This window comes from Lolium rigidum, chromosome 5 (genome assembly GCF_022539505.1).
Source record: "Lolium rigidum isolate FL_2022 chromosome 5, APGP_CSIRO_Lrig_0.1, whole genome shotgun sequence".
Taxonomy (NCBI): domain Eukaryota; kingdom Viridiplantae; phylum Streptophyta; class Magnoliopsida; order Poales; family Poaceae; genus Lolium; species Lolium rigidum.
In genome coordinates this window covers 198,579,125-198,595,803 of record NC_061512.1, presented here as the reverse complement: position 1 = coordinate 198,595,803, position 16,679 = coordinate 198,579,125, and the positions used below count along the sequence as shown (strand labels likewise).

The 16,679-nt window shown below is 48.6% G+C and overlaps 1 protein-coding gene across 1 annotated transcript; it reads right to left on the bottom strand.

Moving 5' to 3' along the window:
* Positions 1 to 3,987: 3,987 nt before the first annotated feature.
* LOC124656920 (L-type lectin-domain containing receptor kinase IX.1-like) lies at positions 3,988 to 14,995 on the bottom strand. Its single transcript, XM_047195569.1, has 3 exons — positions 13,641 to 14,995; positions 12,129 to 12,218; positions 3,988 to 4,633 (listed from the first exon to the last, which is right to left on the bottom strand). Exons 1-3 carry the CDS (start codon positions 14,993 to 14,995, stop codon positions 3,988 to 3,990), a joined length of 2,091 nt encoding a protein of 696 aa, XP_047051525.1.
* Positions 14,996 to 16,679: the final 1,684 nt, after the last annotated feature.

Sequence of the window (16,679 nt, the reverse complement as noted above, 5' to 3'; positions counted from 1 at the left end):
ACGATAGAAACCCTCGAGATGAAGGAGTTGGCGATGCGCCGAGATTGGTTTGTTTTTGGGGTTGAACGTGAGTTGTTGTTTATTCCATAAACCCTAGGTACATATTTATAGTCCAGGGGACTTTCTAATGCGGGCGTGCACTAAACCGTACACGAGACAAACTCTAACTTTTAATCTAACATACAATCTACCATAAAGATACACGGGCAATTCAGCCCAATTCCTTCGTGTCAGGCCGCTCCAGGATTTTCCATACATACTCTTCCAAGCCCACCTTGATCGCGGCCCACCTCCTGATCGCGGTTAAATCTTGGTGATAACACATTGCCACAATTCTCGGCCTACCGGCGCAATCTCAGCCTTTTTGATACGACTAAGGTTGAGGGAGGGTGTTAGACATTGTATTTACACTTATGTCCAACCTGATGTAATCTCTCCAAGTATATAAATACTAAACCACAACCACGTACATTATTATGTTGTGCTGATCCACCTCTCCTCTCCTTACTAGGATTAGGGTTTTACAATTGAAGCATCAAATGTTTGGTATGCCATGTATGAAATGCCTTTATATGGATGCAACCTTTTGGAAACGGTAGCATGGGATTTGTGCAACCGATTTGGTTGGTGTCCTGTTAGTAGAATAGCTTGTTGAGATAATAAATAGCTAGCATGTGCACGTGCTGATTAGTAGTCTTACAAGTTAGTGACCAGTCTACTGAATTTTGCAAGTTGAGTGACTGATGTGCACATCGCTGGCAAGTTCATAGACCATGGGCCGGGTTTTACTTTAAACTGAAAGCAAATGGCTAATTGAAATGCTAATCCAGCTTGGTGAGTTCCGATAGTTTTTTTTTAAACGAGAAAAATGAACTAGTGCTAGGAGGAACTAGACACTAAATGATATAGTAGAAGCGGGACCTCGGCGTGAGAATTCTAGAAATTCGATCCTAACAGGATTCAAACTCATGCCCAAGATGATACAACCCTCTATACGGAGCTGTTTGGTTGTGGGCAAGGCCAGTTTCCTATTCGCTATTTGGGTATTCCGATTCATTATCGGAGACTTACAATTGCCGAATGGAAAATAGTGGAAGAAGGATTACATAAACGCCTTAGCAGTTGGAAAGGTAAATTGCTGTCCCTGGGAGGAAGACTGATACTCATTAATTCGGTACTAACAAATATGGTACTGTATATGTTATCATTCTTCCTATTACCAAAAGGAATTCTGCATAAACTCAATTATTATCGATCCAGATTCTTTTGGCAAGGGGACATCGAGAAAAGGAAGTATCGACTGGTTAAATGGAGTATAGTTTGTAGTCCCAAAGATCAAGGCGGCCTTGGAGTTCATGACTTAGAGGTCAAGAATTCGGCGCTGCTGGGTAAATGGCTTTTTAAGCTCCTTACCGAGGATGGGACTTGGCAAACTATTCTTCGGAGAAAATATATCGGCTCCAAGACGCTATCCCAAGTGGTTTGGAAACCCGGGGATTCACACTTCTGGGCTGGTCTAATGGCGACGAAAAATGTCTTTTTCCGCCATGGAACTTTCTCTATTAAGAATGAAGCACAGATACGTTTCTGGGAAGATGCTTGGTTAGACAATGCACCCCTATGTGAACAGTATCCTGCGTTGTATAGTATCGTTCATCGCAAAGGAGATACCATTGCTACAGTAATGGCTACCTCTCCTCCGAATGTGACGTTCAGACGAGTTTTGCTAGGACAGAGGCTATTAGCGTGGAACACCTTAATTCAAAGGCTGGGGGATATTAATTTATCATCTGAACCGGATGAATTTAGGTGGAATTTACACGTAGATGGCTCGTTCTCGGTCAAATCTTTATACAATGCTATACTCCATTCTGATATACCGGTGGATAATAATAAGAAAATTTGGAAGATGAAGATACCATTAAAAATAAAAATATTTGGATGGTACCTTCGTCGAGGGGTCATCCTCACCAAAGACAATCTTGTTAAGCGGAATTGGCGGGGAAGTAAGCGATGTGTTTTTTGTCAACATGATGAAACAATCAAACATCTCTTCTTCCAATGCCAGTTTGCGAGGTCTATTTGGTCTGTCATCCAAGTAGCGTCTACCTTGTACCCTCCGACTAGTGTGGCCAATGTCTTTGGCAATTGGCTTCATGGTATAGATTCAAGGTTTAAGTTGCTTCTTAGGGTGGGGGCGCTGGCAGTTATCTGGGCGCTTTGGCTAAGTAGAAATGACAAGATTTTTAATGATAAAAATTGCTCTTTGTTGCAGGTCATCTACAGGTATTCTCCGTTCGTGGTTACCTCTTCAGCGCATGGAGAATCGAGACCTATTTACGGAGGTCTGTACACGGTTGGAGGCAACAGCGAGAGATACTTTTTCCCTACATGGGTAGCAGCATAGTCTACGGATTGAAGCCCCACCCACACCTTAGGCGTTAGAGCATCTCCACTCGTCCCCCCGACGAGGCCCCCGGCGAGCGTTTTTTCCATCCGGACGGCGTAATTCGGCCCAGTCGCGCCCCCGGTTCCTCGTTTTCGTCCGGATTTGGGCCTAAATCCATCCGGCGATCCCACGCCATCCCCGGCCCCCGGGGAGCGCTCGGGGACTCCGGACGAAACGAAAGCGCGCGTGGCCCCAACTTGTCGGCGACAATGGCCTCCGATCTACGGCAAAACCCTCGTCTTCCCGATCTACGGCAAAACCCTCGTCTTCCCGATCTACGGCAAAACCCTCGTCGAACGAAAGATTTGAACTCTCAAGTGGTGCAACATAGATAGATTATATATATATTTCGAATATAATTCGAATAAACATAAAAATTACATATAAAAACTTTAAAACTAAACTACTTCTTCTTCTTCTTAGAAGGCCCCGCCTCATCGTCGTCGCGGCGACGCTTCCGGCTCGTCACCTCCTCGTCGGAGGAAGTTGAGTCCTCCTCGTCGTCGTCCTCATCAGCCTCTTCGTCCTCCTCCTCCTGCTCCTCCTCCTGCTCCTCCTCCTCTTCCTCGGCCTCTTCCTCGGCCTGCTCCTCCGCCTGCTCCACGGCCTCTTCGTCCTCCTCCTCGTCGTCCCACTCGTCCTCGCTGGCCGGCGGGGGGGAATCGTCGCTGCTGGACGATGCAGCTGGTTCCCACCAATGGCGCCATCCAGGCGGCTTCCCCTCGCTGTCGGTGTCCGATGGCCAAGAGATATCGCTCATGGTTGACGGAGGATGGTGACGAGAGAACAGATGAATGGCGTCGGCCGTCGAAAACCGTATATGTAGGTCTCTCGACGAAAGAGAGCGCCGGTTGCTCTTCCGCGGAGTTCGTGCTCCATTACGGCGGCTCTCGCATCGAGGCCACTTCGACCGTTCCCGACGAGTCGTTTCGGCTCTCCAGTCCACTTCGCGACGGTTCAATGCGGCGAGGGAACTCCGACGATTGCCCTTCCCGGTGACTGCGCCGTCGCTATGCACGCGGTGGGTGCGCGTCCATGGGCTCGCGGCTGGAAAAATGGGCCTCCCCAGGCCAAAAACTACATCCATCCGGCGCTAAATTTCGCCGGATTTGGGCGTGGGGAGCCCAAACGAGTGGGGATGCTCTTATATGCTTCATCGTTCCGATATGTATTTCGCCTAGATTCCTTTTTAAGTTAGACTTTTTATGGACCAAATAAGACTCATAAACGGCTGTGTGCACCCTGGTTGTGCAGAGGCTGGATGTAATTGCTTACCCAAAGTAATAAAGCATCCTTTATCAAAAAAAAAAAAAAAAACAGGATTCAAACTTTGGTCGCTGGGGTGCGCCACTGCGACCCCAACCACTGTGCTATGCCCACGCCCTCGGTGAGTTCCGATAGTTGTTCCACAAATCAAGCGAACCATAGCAATACAGAATTTAGCAACTTCTCTGCCACGGCATTCACCAAAAATGGTAGCATGAAAACAAGAGATAGTCAAGCTAAGCTAGATTCATCATACGTATCAAGTGGAAAAGCTAATGATCATCAGACCAGCTGGTAGTGGAAGAGTGGACGCCATCAGAGACCTGTATTGACAACGACGGAGACCGCCGCGTCCGTGGAGTGATGTCAAACCTGTCGTCCTCCGATCGCAGGGCATCCATGGCTTGAGCGATGGACGGCCGGCTGCTCGGATCCTGGTGCAAGCACATGAGCCCGACTAGTAGCACTTGCTCCATCTGGCGCCGGGCAGAGCTGGACTCGCCCTCGCCGCCAATCAGCCTTTCATCTACGGCTTCCATGAGCGCATCGCTTTGGTACAATTCCGTTACCCGTGACGGCAATGGGGGCTTATTTTGGATAGTCGGGTCCCAGCCAGAGACCATCTCTAGCAGAAGGACGCCGAAACTATAGATGTCCGACTCCCTGTTCCGCTGGCTCGTATTCATGAACACGGGGTCTATATACCCGTAAGTGCCCTGTACGACATTTGTTGTCTTGGAACCAGTTTCATGGTGAACAAACCTTGCACATCCAAAGTCAGCCAACTTGGCACTATACGATGAGTCGAGCAGTATGTTGCTCGATTTAATATCCCCATGCACGATACACTGCTGATGTTGCTCACAGTCTACATGGAGGTATTGTATTGCTGACCCTAGGCCGACGATTATTTCGTACCTGTTCGTCAAAGCATGCACGTTAACACATGGCTCAGGCTAATTTCAGTCAACAAAGTTAAGCAATGCAATTTATTCTATAGTATATCCCATTTTGACAACTTATTTGTTACATTGTGAAAACCGCCAAAGGAATTTGAAAGCTCCAAGCAAAAGATCAGCTATCGGCTCGCTTAAGAATGGATATTACTGATTGAAAAGATATAAGCTGAATATTCCAATTTTGAATCACAATTGAGATTTCGAGTTGTCATGGAAATCAATATATTATATCATAGCCTATGTATAGATAACTGTTGGATAATTAGGCACAATTTCCATGATTAATTCCAGAATATTAAGCATGACGACAGTAACTACTAACATGTGAAACTCGAACATACTAGATGTAGTGATCAACATGAACAGTAGCATAGCAAACAGTACAACATCCATCGCTAAACAGATCGAGATATGTCGCACGTACCGATCTGGTGGAGGTGGCGGTGGAGGTGTAGCAGATGATGTCGCTGCAGTAACGTTGTTGATGACAACGTTGTTGACGACGGGGAAGACGGGTCGAAGTAGATGGCGTTGAAGACGACGGTAGGCAGCACCGCCCGACTTGGACGGAAGGCGACCCGTGATGAAGAACTTGAGCAGTCCGCGCGAGCGCTTCCCAAAAACCTAATTCGCCCTCTCCCGTACAGGATCGCAAGGACGAGTGGTTCCGGAGACCTGCTCTCCCGTTCGCCGATGCACGTCGGCTCGCGGGATGGAGTAGGCTACGATGGCGGCGCAAGCAGAGAGAGGTGGAAACCCTAACTCGTGTAATGGATGATTCTGCGGTAGCCGGGCAGGAGATTATATAGGCTCGGGAACCCTAGGCAACGTGGGCCACGCCCACGTCGCACGAACGTTTCGAGTCGGTTACAGATAGCCCACGATCCGGGAGCGACCCGAACCGACTAACTGCGACGCGTCCGTCTAGGACTCTGTTCGTTTTCCTGAGCTGCAAAAAGTAAGGAAAGTCTCGGCTCGAGGCTCAATCCACTCACCACGAGCGCGGCGCGCGTCGTGACGTGTCGAGTCGAGACGAGCGAGGAGGAGGAGGAGCGCGCGTGTAGCACTCCTATTCTCACTCACTTACTAGTGGTGGAACAACCCACCTTATAAGGTGGTCTAACTTCCTCCCAACTTTCCATGTGGGACTAAACTTCCCACCTCTTGCCACTCCCTAGTGAGCTGCCACCAACTTGGGCTCAAACTCACAAGGCTGCCACTATGTGGGCTTTGAGATTTATAGGAAAAACTGAAATCTAATTTGGGCCACTAAAAGTGGGCCCAATATTTCAACAATCCCCCACCAGATCTCAAATCCCCATTTAGAGATTTACCAATACTCGCTGCTTGTTTATATACCGAGTGTTTCAGCGGAGACTCGTTAAGTTGAACTTCCGCCTAGAACTTTAAGCTACATCCACTCACACTTGAACAATGGACTAAGCCTTGAATTGCAAGTTTTGCGTGAACAGGGTTTCACTCAAAGTCATGACCGGTACATGGCTGCCGGTAGCCTACCCCGCGGGTGAAGCATATGCGTCATACTTCGTGGTCTCTTCATGAGTTTACTAGAGATCACCCAAATCTCATAGATTGCGACGTTTAACAATCGGACTCATATAGGTGTGTTATTTCAAGAATGCTCTGTAGGACAGCATCTTTGCTAAAATAGCCAACATAAACACATTAAGGCTTGTTGCCAACCTGCCTTACAGCAACTGAGAGTTGTGCATCTTCACATAGAGAGGGTTACATAATACTCTCCTCAATTAAACCACTAGTTTGTTCTTCCCGGGTCCTAATTCACGGGATCTCCGATCACAAAGGTTGGGTTACCACTATGGTGTAACATCAACGGGTCTCAAACCCATCTCCCTCGATGCACTTTCTATCACATTACGTGATAGTCCCTTTGTAAAGGGATCTGCCGAGTTTTTGTCTCGTTTGAATATATGTAACGGTTATTACTCCGGAGTTTCGCAATTTCCCGACAGACTTCAAACGTCTCTTGACGTGTCTTGATGACTTCGCGTTATCCTTAGAATTGTTCACTTTGACAATTACAGTTTGATTGTCACAATTCAAAAGGATTGCCGGAACAGGTTTTTCAACCACGAGGCAAGTCCATCAAGAGCTCACGCAACCATTCCGATTCAACGGTGGTTGTGTCTAAAGCAGCAAGTTCTGCTTCCATAGTTGACCTCGTCAATATGGTTTGCTTGCAAGATCTCCATGATACTACGCCACCTCCAAAGGTAAATACATACCCACTTGTGGCGTACAGATCAGCTACATCTGAGATCCAATTCGAATCACTATATCCTTCAAGCACAGCTGGGTGTCCTGAATAGTGAATCCCATAACTCATTGTACCACATAGGTAGCGCATGACCCTATCAAGTGCATGCCAATGATCAGTACCCGGGTTTGACATGAACCTACTCAACTTGCTAACGAGCAAAAGAGATGTCGGGTCTAGTCGCGCTCGCTAAGTACATGAGTGAGCCAACGATCCGAGAATATCTCAATTGATCTATGGCAATCCTCCGGTTCTTGCGTAGTGTCACACTCGGGATCATAAGGTGTTGAAGAAGGCTTGCTATCAATATAGCCGAACCGGCTCAAGATCTTCTCAACATAATGGGATTGCGTTAGAGTAATCCCACTCTCGTTCTTAATCAGCTTGATATTCAGAATCACATCAGCTTCTCCCAGATCTTTCATATCAAAACTCTTTGACAAGAAAGACTTGACCTCGTGTATTACTCTCATGTTTGTACCAAAGATCAGAATATCATCCACATACAAACATAGTATAACACCTTCGCCCCCACCATAGCGATAGTAAACACACTTGTCAGCCTCATTGACAACAAAGCCTACAGAAGTTAAAGTTCTGTCAAACTTCTCATGCCATTGCTTAGGTGCTTGTTTCAGGCCATATAAGGATTTCAACAACTTGCACACCTTTCTTTCTTCACCTTTTACTACAAACCCATCAGGCTGATCCATATAGATTTCCTCTTCCAACTCTCCATTAAGGAAAGCTGTCTTTACATCCATTTGATGAACGATAAGACCATAGGAGGCAGCCATGGATAGTAGTACTCGAATGGTGGTAAGTCTAGCGACAGGTGAATAGGTGTCGAAGTAATCTTCGCCTTCTCTCTGTGTGTAGCCTTTCGCTACAAGCCGCGCCTTGTACTTTTCAATAGTACCATCAGGTCTTAGCTTCTTCTTGAACACCCATTTGCAGCCCACAGGCTTGCATCCATGGGGTCGTTCTGACAATTCCCAAGTTCCATTAGAAAGAATCGAGTCCATCTCATTATGGACAGCTTCTTTCCAGTCATCTGCATCTGGAGATGCATATGCCTCTGCAATGGACGTGGGAGTATCATCCACAAGGTACACAATGAAATCATCACCAAAGGATTTTTCAATCCTTCGTCTCTTGCTCCGTTTAGGAGCTTCATTGTCATCCTTCTCAGTAACATTCTCATGTGATTGTTCAAAATACTCATTAGATGTACTTGGACTCGGGAATTATCTCGGTAGAAATTCTAGCAATGCTATGCATATCTTTCATAGGAAACATATTCTCAAAAAATGTTGCATCACGAGATTCCATAATAGTATCAACATGCATATCGGGTACCTCGGATTGAACTACTAAAAATCTATATCCTACACTCCGTGGAGCATAACCTAGAAAGATACAATCCACTGTCTTTGGTCCAAGTTTGCGCTTCTTAGTAATTGGAATATTGACTTTCGCCAAACATCCCCATGTGCGCAAATACGAAAGTGATGGTTTTCTCCCAGCCCACTCCTCGTAAGGGGTTTTATCTTTATTCTTGTTAGGAACTCTATTCAGGACATGACATGAAGTCAACAAAGCCTCCCCCCACCATGCCTTTGATAAACCAGCGAGTGGCTAACATGGAATTCACCAAGTCAGTCAGCGTGCGGTTTTTCCTCTCGGCAACCCCGTTTGATTGGGGTGAATAGGGAGGCGTCCTCTCATGAATAATACCATGTTCCTCACAGAATTCATCAAAGATTTTAGGAAAATATTCACCACCACGATCCGACCTGAGACGCTTGATCTTTCTCTCTAGTTGATTTTCAACTTCGGCCTTATAAATTTTAAAGTAGTCTAAAGCTTCATCTTTAGTTCGCAATAAATAAACATAGCAAAATCTAGTCGCATCATCAATCAATGTCATGAAATATCTCTTTCCACCTTTTGTCAACACACCATTCATCTCGCATAGATCGGAATGTATGAGTTCTAGAGGTGCCAAGTTTCTCTCCTCGGCCGCCTTGTGAGGCTTCCGAGGTTGCTTAGATTGCACACAACTATGGCACTTAGAACCTTTGGCAATGGTGAAATTCGGAATTAAACTTAAACTGGATAGCCGAGACATTAAACCAAAATTAATGTGACATAAACGAGAATGCCAAACACTGGTATCATCACTAACATTGCCACGAGATATGGTTCACGGACTTATTACTGAAATCGAAAGCGAAAAGCGGAACAAGCCTCCGCACTCATAGCCTTTACCAATAAATTGTCCAAACTTGGAAACAACTACTTTATTCGACTCTAAAACAACCTTAAACCCATCTCTCGCATAGAAGGGAGCCGCTAACGAGATTCTTGTTCATAGTAGGGACATGCTGCACGTTCCTCAGCTGCACGATCTTCCCCGAAGTGAACTTCAGATCTACCGTGCCAACACCACGAACAGAAGCATGTGACCCATTCCCCATCAAGACGGAAGAATCCCGGGCGACCTGGTAAGAAGTGAACATGGATATATCAGCACACACATGAACATTAGCACCTGTATCAATCCACCAACATGGAGATTGAAATACCGAAAGAACAGTAAAGAGATTACCGTACCCATCAGCATTGCTAGCGGTCACAGTGTTGACTTGCCTCCCCTTTTTCTTGCGGTCTGCCCTCTCTGGACAGTCCTTAGAAAAGTGGCCAGCCTCTCCACAGGTAAAGCAGCTCAGATCTGCTTTGTTTATCATCTTCTTCTTCTTGAAGGTTGTAGTCTTCATAGGCTTATTGAAGGAGGGCTTGTTATTCCCTTTGTTCTTGCTCGTAGGGTTTCTTCGCACCATGTTGGCGCTAGACTCGACCCTCTCCTTTCTCGGTATTATCCTTAGCCCGAGCTTTCTCCTCAACATCAAGAGACGCTATCAGATTTTCAACTGATATCTCCTCGTCTCTTGTGTTTGAGAGTTGTGGCAAAGTTCCTCCATGAAGGGGGCAACTTAGCGATGATGCATCCAGCCACAAACTTGTCGGGTAAGGCACACTTAAGGAGTTCGAGCTCTTTCGCAATGCACTCGTATCTCATGAGCTTGTTCGACTACGTAACGGTTGTTAACCATCCCGATGTCATGGAAGTTCTCCATGATGTACAGTTCATCGCTCTGCATCGGTTGCACCGAACTTAGCATTCGGTGCCTCCCGGAGCTCTTTACCGTCCGTTATGTGCATGTACACATCACACGGACGATCAGCAAGAATACTCGAACGCATCCGACGAAGAGAGTATTGTTTTCCTTGAACTTGTTCTGATCTTGGTCAGATATAGTTCCTTCGGGTAAACCATCGGTAACTTCGAACACTTTCGGATGAGTAAGCCGGAGCATGGCCTTATACTGCCACCTCTTAAAGTGCACACCGGTAAACTTATCCGGCCTCGGTGCATCGGAAAAACCAGCCATTGTTAACTCGGAAATTGCCTACAATTAGGTTTTTGGATTGTTGGATAATTAGGCACAATTTCCATGATTAATTCCAGAATATTAAGCATGACGACGAGTAACTACTAACATGTGAAACTCGAACATACTAGATGTAGTGATCAACATGAACAGTAGCATAGCAAACAGTACAACATCCATCGCTAAACGGATCGAGATATGTCGCACGTACCGATCCGGTGGAGGTGGCGGTGGAGGTGTAGCGGATGATGTCGCTGCAGTAACGTTGTTGATGACAACGTTGTTGACGACGGGGAAGACGGGTCGAAGTAGATGGCGTTGAAGACGACGGTAGGCAGCACCGCCCGACTTGGACGGAAGGCGACCCGTGATGAAGAACTTGAGCAGTCGCGCAGAGCGCTTCCCAAAAACCTAATTCGCCCTCTCCCGTACAAGATCGCAAGGACGAGTGGTTCCGGAGACCTGCTCTCCCGTTCGCCGATGCACGTCGGCTCGCGGGATGGAGTAGGCTACGATGGCGGCGCAAGCAGAGAGAGGTGGAAACCCTAACTCGTGTATTGGATGATTCTGCGGTAGCCGGGCAGGAGATTATATAGGCTCGGGAACCCTAGGCAACGTGGGCCACGCCCACGTCGCACGAACGTTTCGAGTCGGTTACAGATAGCCCACGATCCGGGAGCGACCCGAACCGACTAACTGCGACGCGTCCGTCTAGGACTCTGTTCGTTTTCCTGAGCTGCAAAAAGTAAGGAAAGTCTCGGCTCGAGGCTCAATCCACTCACCACGAGCGCGGCGCGCGTCGTGACGTGTCGAGTCGAGACGAGCGAGGAGGAGGAGGAGCGCGCGTGTAGCACTCCTATTCTCACTCACTTACTAGTGGTGGAACAACCCACCTTATAAGGTGGTCTAACTTCCTCCCAACTTTCCATGTGGGACTAAACTTCCCACCTCTTGCCACTCCCTAGTGAGCTGCCACCAACTTGGGCTCAAACTCACAAGGCTGCCACTATGTGGGCTTTGAGATTTATAGGAAAAACTGAAATCTAATTTGGGCCACTAAAAGTGGGCCCAATATTTCAACAATAACAAATCAGAAATACCTATAGATGTTCTTCAGAGTGGTTGTGATTTCGTATATTAATTTTAACATTAAACCAAAATTTGAAATGTGGTTCAAAGTGGGAAAATTAAGATGTAGCTAAGCTAGGGGGCCCTAGTTGTCACAATGTAACAAATACATGATTCAAAATCAATATAATATATCATAGCCTATGTATAGATAACAAATGAGAAACACCTATAGATGTTCCTCAGAGTGGTCATGATTTCTTATATTGATTTTAATATTAAATCAAACTTTGAAGTGTGGTTCAAAGTGGAATATATAGTTCAAAATGTGGTTCAAACTGTCAAAATGAAAAAGTAGGGTGCCCAAGTTGTCACAACGTAACATATACATGATTCAGAATAGAATTAATTATATATTATACTGTGAAAATAATATTGATATATAATGATTGAGATTCATCAAACTATAAAGAAACAAAGATAAACATATAAAGGAAGAATTTGCCAGTGATATAACTAAATGTAAAGTTCGTGAACAAAAACAGTTGTGCTATATGTGCTATTCATCGGTCCACACAAAAAAAAACACACTCTTGCATTGCATAAGAGTAACGAAGAGTTGTTTGAAATACCTCTTGGACCATGGTAACCAGCTCTTGTCCCCGTGCAGGTGTTGATCAAGACCACCTTCGGACACAAGCTCGTAGACGAGGACGTTGGTGCTCCTTTTGCACAGATGTTGGTGCTCCTTTTGCACAGAACCACAACATTAGCTTCTTGTTGCAAGAAACACCAACATTTGGGTTAATTATTTGCACAGAACACAAAATGTGTAATTTGCTTGTTTGACAAATAATTAGCTCGCCGGACCCACTGTTAGGACATATGTGGCAGCCACTCTGGTCGAGCGAACCAATTCGACAAACAGAGCCTCGTTCCAGTGGTAGATTGCAGTGGCGGGGGTAGTTGCCTGCCGACGGCTAGGAGGACAGAAAGGGGACAAAGCTGAAATGGCGGTGAACTATGGCATGCCAATGGACGGAGATCACAGATTGGCTGAATAGATCAAGCAGACGAGGACAAGGGGCTGGCCAATATGGAGGAGAGTGCCGAGTGTGGCCATCAATTGATTCTCAGTGATTCATGTGTTTTTGTATGTTGTGTACATCAAAAGCTTGTACGGGGTGCCGTGTTTTCCTCCGACGCCTTCACATTGGTTGCAAACAAGGTTTAAAATAGTGTGCATGTGCACTAGACTCGTGGTGGCAGAGGAGGCTCGCTCGGCTCGTGCAGAGGATGGAGATGTAGGAGACTAGCTGGGCGACGCAAGCGTAGCGGAGATGCACCTAGAGGTGTCGTCTCATGGCTGTCGGGGGGAAGACCCCGGGTAGGGCAAAAGACTGGGAACAGTTGGCTCAAGGCCGGCTGGCCCGCGGCAAAGGCCGGCGCAGGAGCAGCCGGCTGGAGCCGTGGCCGGCTGCCTTGGGAGCCGGCTAGTTCAAAGTTTACGTTGGTCTGGCCATGGCCGTCTACGATGTGGCTGGGCCGACTTCTACTTGCCATATCCGGCTTGGTTTGTCTCTCCCCTGACCGGCTCGAAACTGGTGAGCCTTGCAGGAGAAGGAACTGGAAGGGCGATCCGGCTGCCACGACAACGGCTCATGTCGCCGTGTCGCTCGTGCCCATACCCGCATCCGGATACCACCGTAAGACCATAGTAGGAACCACTCTCTTTAGCCACCCTATGGCATATGTCGTGACGATACCACGACAACGGCTCGGCGTCACAGCTAGGTTGGGAGTGCACCTCAGGCGGGGTGGCAGAGACCTGTGCGGTTCCTCGCCGACAAGTAGCCGAGGCTGGCTAGGGCCAGGTGCAGCAGGGGTCACGCAGGTGACTGAGGCTGAAGAGCTATGCTAGTAGGCGACAGGGCTGGATGTGAATGACATAGGCGGCGGGGTTGGGCGGTAAGTGATGCCACGTCTGCTAACAGTGGGCCCAACGATCTAATTATTCATTAAAGTAGCTAACTATGGTGTTTGTGCTCCATGCAAATAATTAACTCAAACATTGGTGTTCCTTGCAACAAAAAGTTTGGGTTGTGGTTTGGTGCAAAAAGAACACCAACAAGTGGTGCTAAAACCTCACGAGGACGAGACGTGTGTACCTATCGTCCCACCACCAGCATATGAACTCGAGCAGGTTTCTCTGGCTGTCGTAGCACCAGCCAATTAGCTCGACCAGGTTGCGGTGCCTGAGGCGGCTGACGATACCGAGTTCAGCCTCGAACGCCTCCCTCCCCTGACCGGACGTTTGTAGTTTGAACTTCTTTATCGCCACCGACCGTGGTGGGTATGCCAGTTCACCTTGATAAACACAGGCCGAACCGCCTTCGCCGATCTTATTTCCAGCGGCGAAACTGTTTGCTGCACGCTCCAGCTTATGATAATCGAAATGTTCAAGGCCCTTGGCAAGAGCTGTGTATCGCCTCTTTCTTATGAAAAGCTGCCATCGACGAACACCAACAAAGATGCACACGATCACAATAACCCCGGTAGTTACAATTACCTCAGCTAGAAGCATCCACGGAACCTTCTTGTTGGGACTCTTTGTTGCAGGACTTGCAGGTGTCTGAGGCCGAGGCTGAGGCTGGGGCTGACTGTCACCCATGGTGGAGGTAAATGACCAGGACAGTATCTCATGTAGCTCAACCCCTGTGCCAGTAGCAGCGGATAAACCACTAGGTAATTGCTGCCTCAGGTCGACAGTTGTGTTGACGTGGTATGTCGCGTCGCCGATTCGGAGATTAGCAGATAGGACCTGTGCGTCATCGTAGCTGATCACACAAATCATCGAGATTCCGGACGTGAGGTTCCTGCCAGGGGAGGTTACATTAGTGTACACCTGGGAGATGATGGAGTTGACGTCGATGCCCATGTGACTGTTGCTGGGGTCTCCGATGTCCTCATTGAGGAAGGTGTCGAACTCAATCGCCACGGCCCGGTCGTCGCCGACCATCACAGGTCCCACGCCGGCGTATTCGGGGTAGAGGCCCATGTTCTTACCGCTGTTGTTGGCGGGGGTTGTGGGCGGGTAATGCCCGAGGAAGAAAGCCAACCCATCGCCACTGAGATTACCGGTTGCCTTGATTTGGAAGGAGAAGGTGGTGGTGAATGTCGCGAGCTCACGGGTGTCGGAGTCCCAGAGCGGCACTGGCTTTCCGTACACAACCCGGCCTATGCTGTTCCCGATGCCTTCGCTCGTGTTGCTCTTTGTTAGCTCGATCAGCGCCTTGTCGGAGTCGAACCGAGCGTCGCCCTGGAAAATCAAGTCTCCGGTGCCGTGGCCACCGGGCTGGGAGAAGGTGAAGTTGAAGGAAAGTGAAGCACCACGATGAAAGTGGAGAGACCATATCGAGTAGTAGAGGCAAAAGTGAAGCAAGGAGAGATGTGGCCGTTGAAGCGAGCACGCAGCAGCCATATATCGACGCTGCGTCATTTGGCACTAGCTAGGGTTACAATGCGGGCGGGATGCCGGACAGACTTTTCCCAGGCCCCTTCATTATCTTTCCCTCGGATCTACTCCCTCCGTGCGGAAATGTAAGACGTTGGGGAATTCACGTTGAAATTTTGTCACGAACAAATTTTTTCCGCGTTTCCCATTCTACCCTCCCGCAACCGCAGGTTTCGCTCCATGGTCGCGTGGCACCGCTCACTCCTTCGCTTCGCCCCCGCTCCCTTCTCCCCCATCGCCCGCTTCCTCTCCGTCGCCCGCGCCGCCTTCCATGGCCCGCCTCGCCACCGCCCCTATTTTCCAGATCTCGGCCGGCATCTTCCTCTCCCTTCCCACCGCCCCCTTTCTCCTCCAGGAATACCCATCTTCCTTTCAAGAGGTTTTAGCATATAACACCAGATGTTGGTGCTCCTTTTGCACAGAACCACAACATTAGCTTCTTGTTGCAAGAAACACCAACATTTGGGTTAATTATTTGCACAGAACACAAAATGTGTAATTTGCTTGTTTGACAAATAATTAGCTCGCCGGACCCACTGTTAGGACATATGTGGCAGCCACTGTGGTCGAGCGAACCAATTCGACAAACAGAGCCTCGTTCCGGTGGTAGATTGCAGTGGCGGGGGTAGTTGCTCGCCGACGGCTAGGAGGACAGAAAGGGGACAAAGCTGAAATGGCGGTGAACTATGGCATGCCAATGGACGGAGATCACGGATTGGCTGAATAGATCAAGCGGACGAGGACAAGGGGCTGGCCAATATGGAGGAGAGTGCCGAGTGTGGCCATCAATTGATTCTCAGTGATTCATGTGTTTTTGTATGTTGTGTACATCAAAAGCTTGTACGGGGTGCCGTGTTTTCCTCCGACGCCTTCACATTGGTTGCAAACAAGGTTTAAAATAGTGTGCATGTGCACTAGACTCGTGGTGGCAGAGGAGGCTCGCTCGGCTCGTGCAGAGGATGGAGATGTAGGAGACTAGCTGGGCGACGCAAGCGTAGCGGAGATGCACCTAGAGGTGTCGTCTCATGGCTGTCGGGGGGAAGACCCCGGGTAGGGCAAAAGACTGGGAACAGTTGGCTCAAGGCCGGCTGGCCCGCGGCAAAGGCCGGCGCAGGAGCAGCCGGCTGGAGCCGTGGCCGGCTGCCTTGGGAGCCGGCTAGTTCAAAGTTTACGTTGGTCTGGCCATGGCCGTCTACGATGTGGCTGGGCCGACTTCTACTTGCCATATCCGGCTTGGTTTGTCTCTCCCCTGACCGGCTCGAAACTGGTGAGCCTTGCAGGAGAAGGAACCGGAAGGGCGATCCGGCTGCCACGACAACGGCTCATGTCGCCGTGTCGCTCGTGCCCATACCCGCATCCGGATACCACCGTAAGACCATAGTAGGAACCACTCTCTTTAGCCACCCTATGGCATATGTCGTGACGATACCACGACAACGGCTCGGCGTCACAGCTAGGTTGGGAGTGCACCTCAGGCGGGGTGGCAGAGACCTGTGCGGTTCCTCGCCGACAAGTAGCCGAGGCTGGCTAGGGCCAGGTGCAGCAGGGGTCACGCAGGTGACCGAGGCTGAAGAGCTATGCTAGTAGGCGACAGGGCTGGATGTGAATGACATAGGCGGCGGGGTTGGGCGGTAAGTGATGCCACGTCTGCTAACAGTGGGCCCAACGA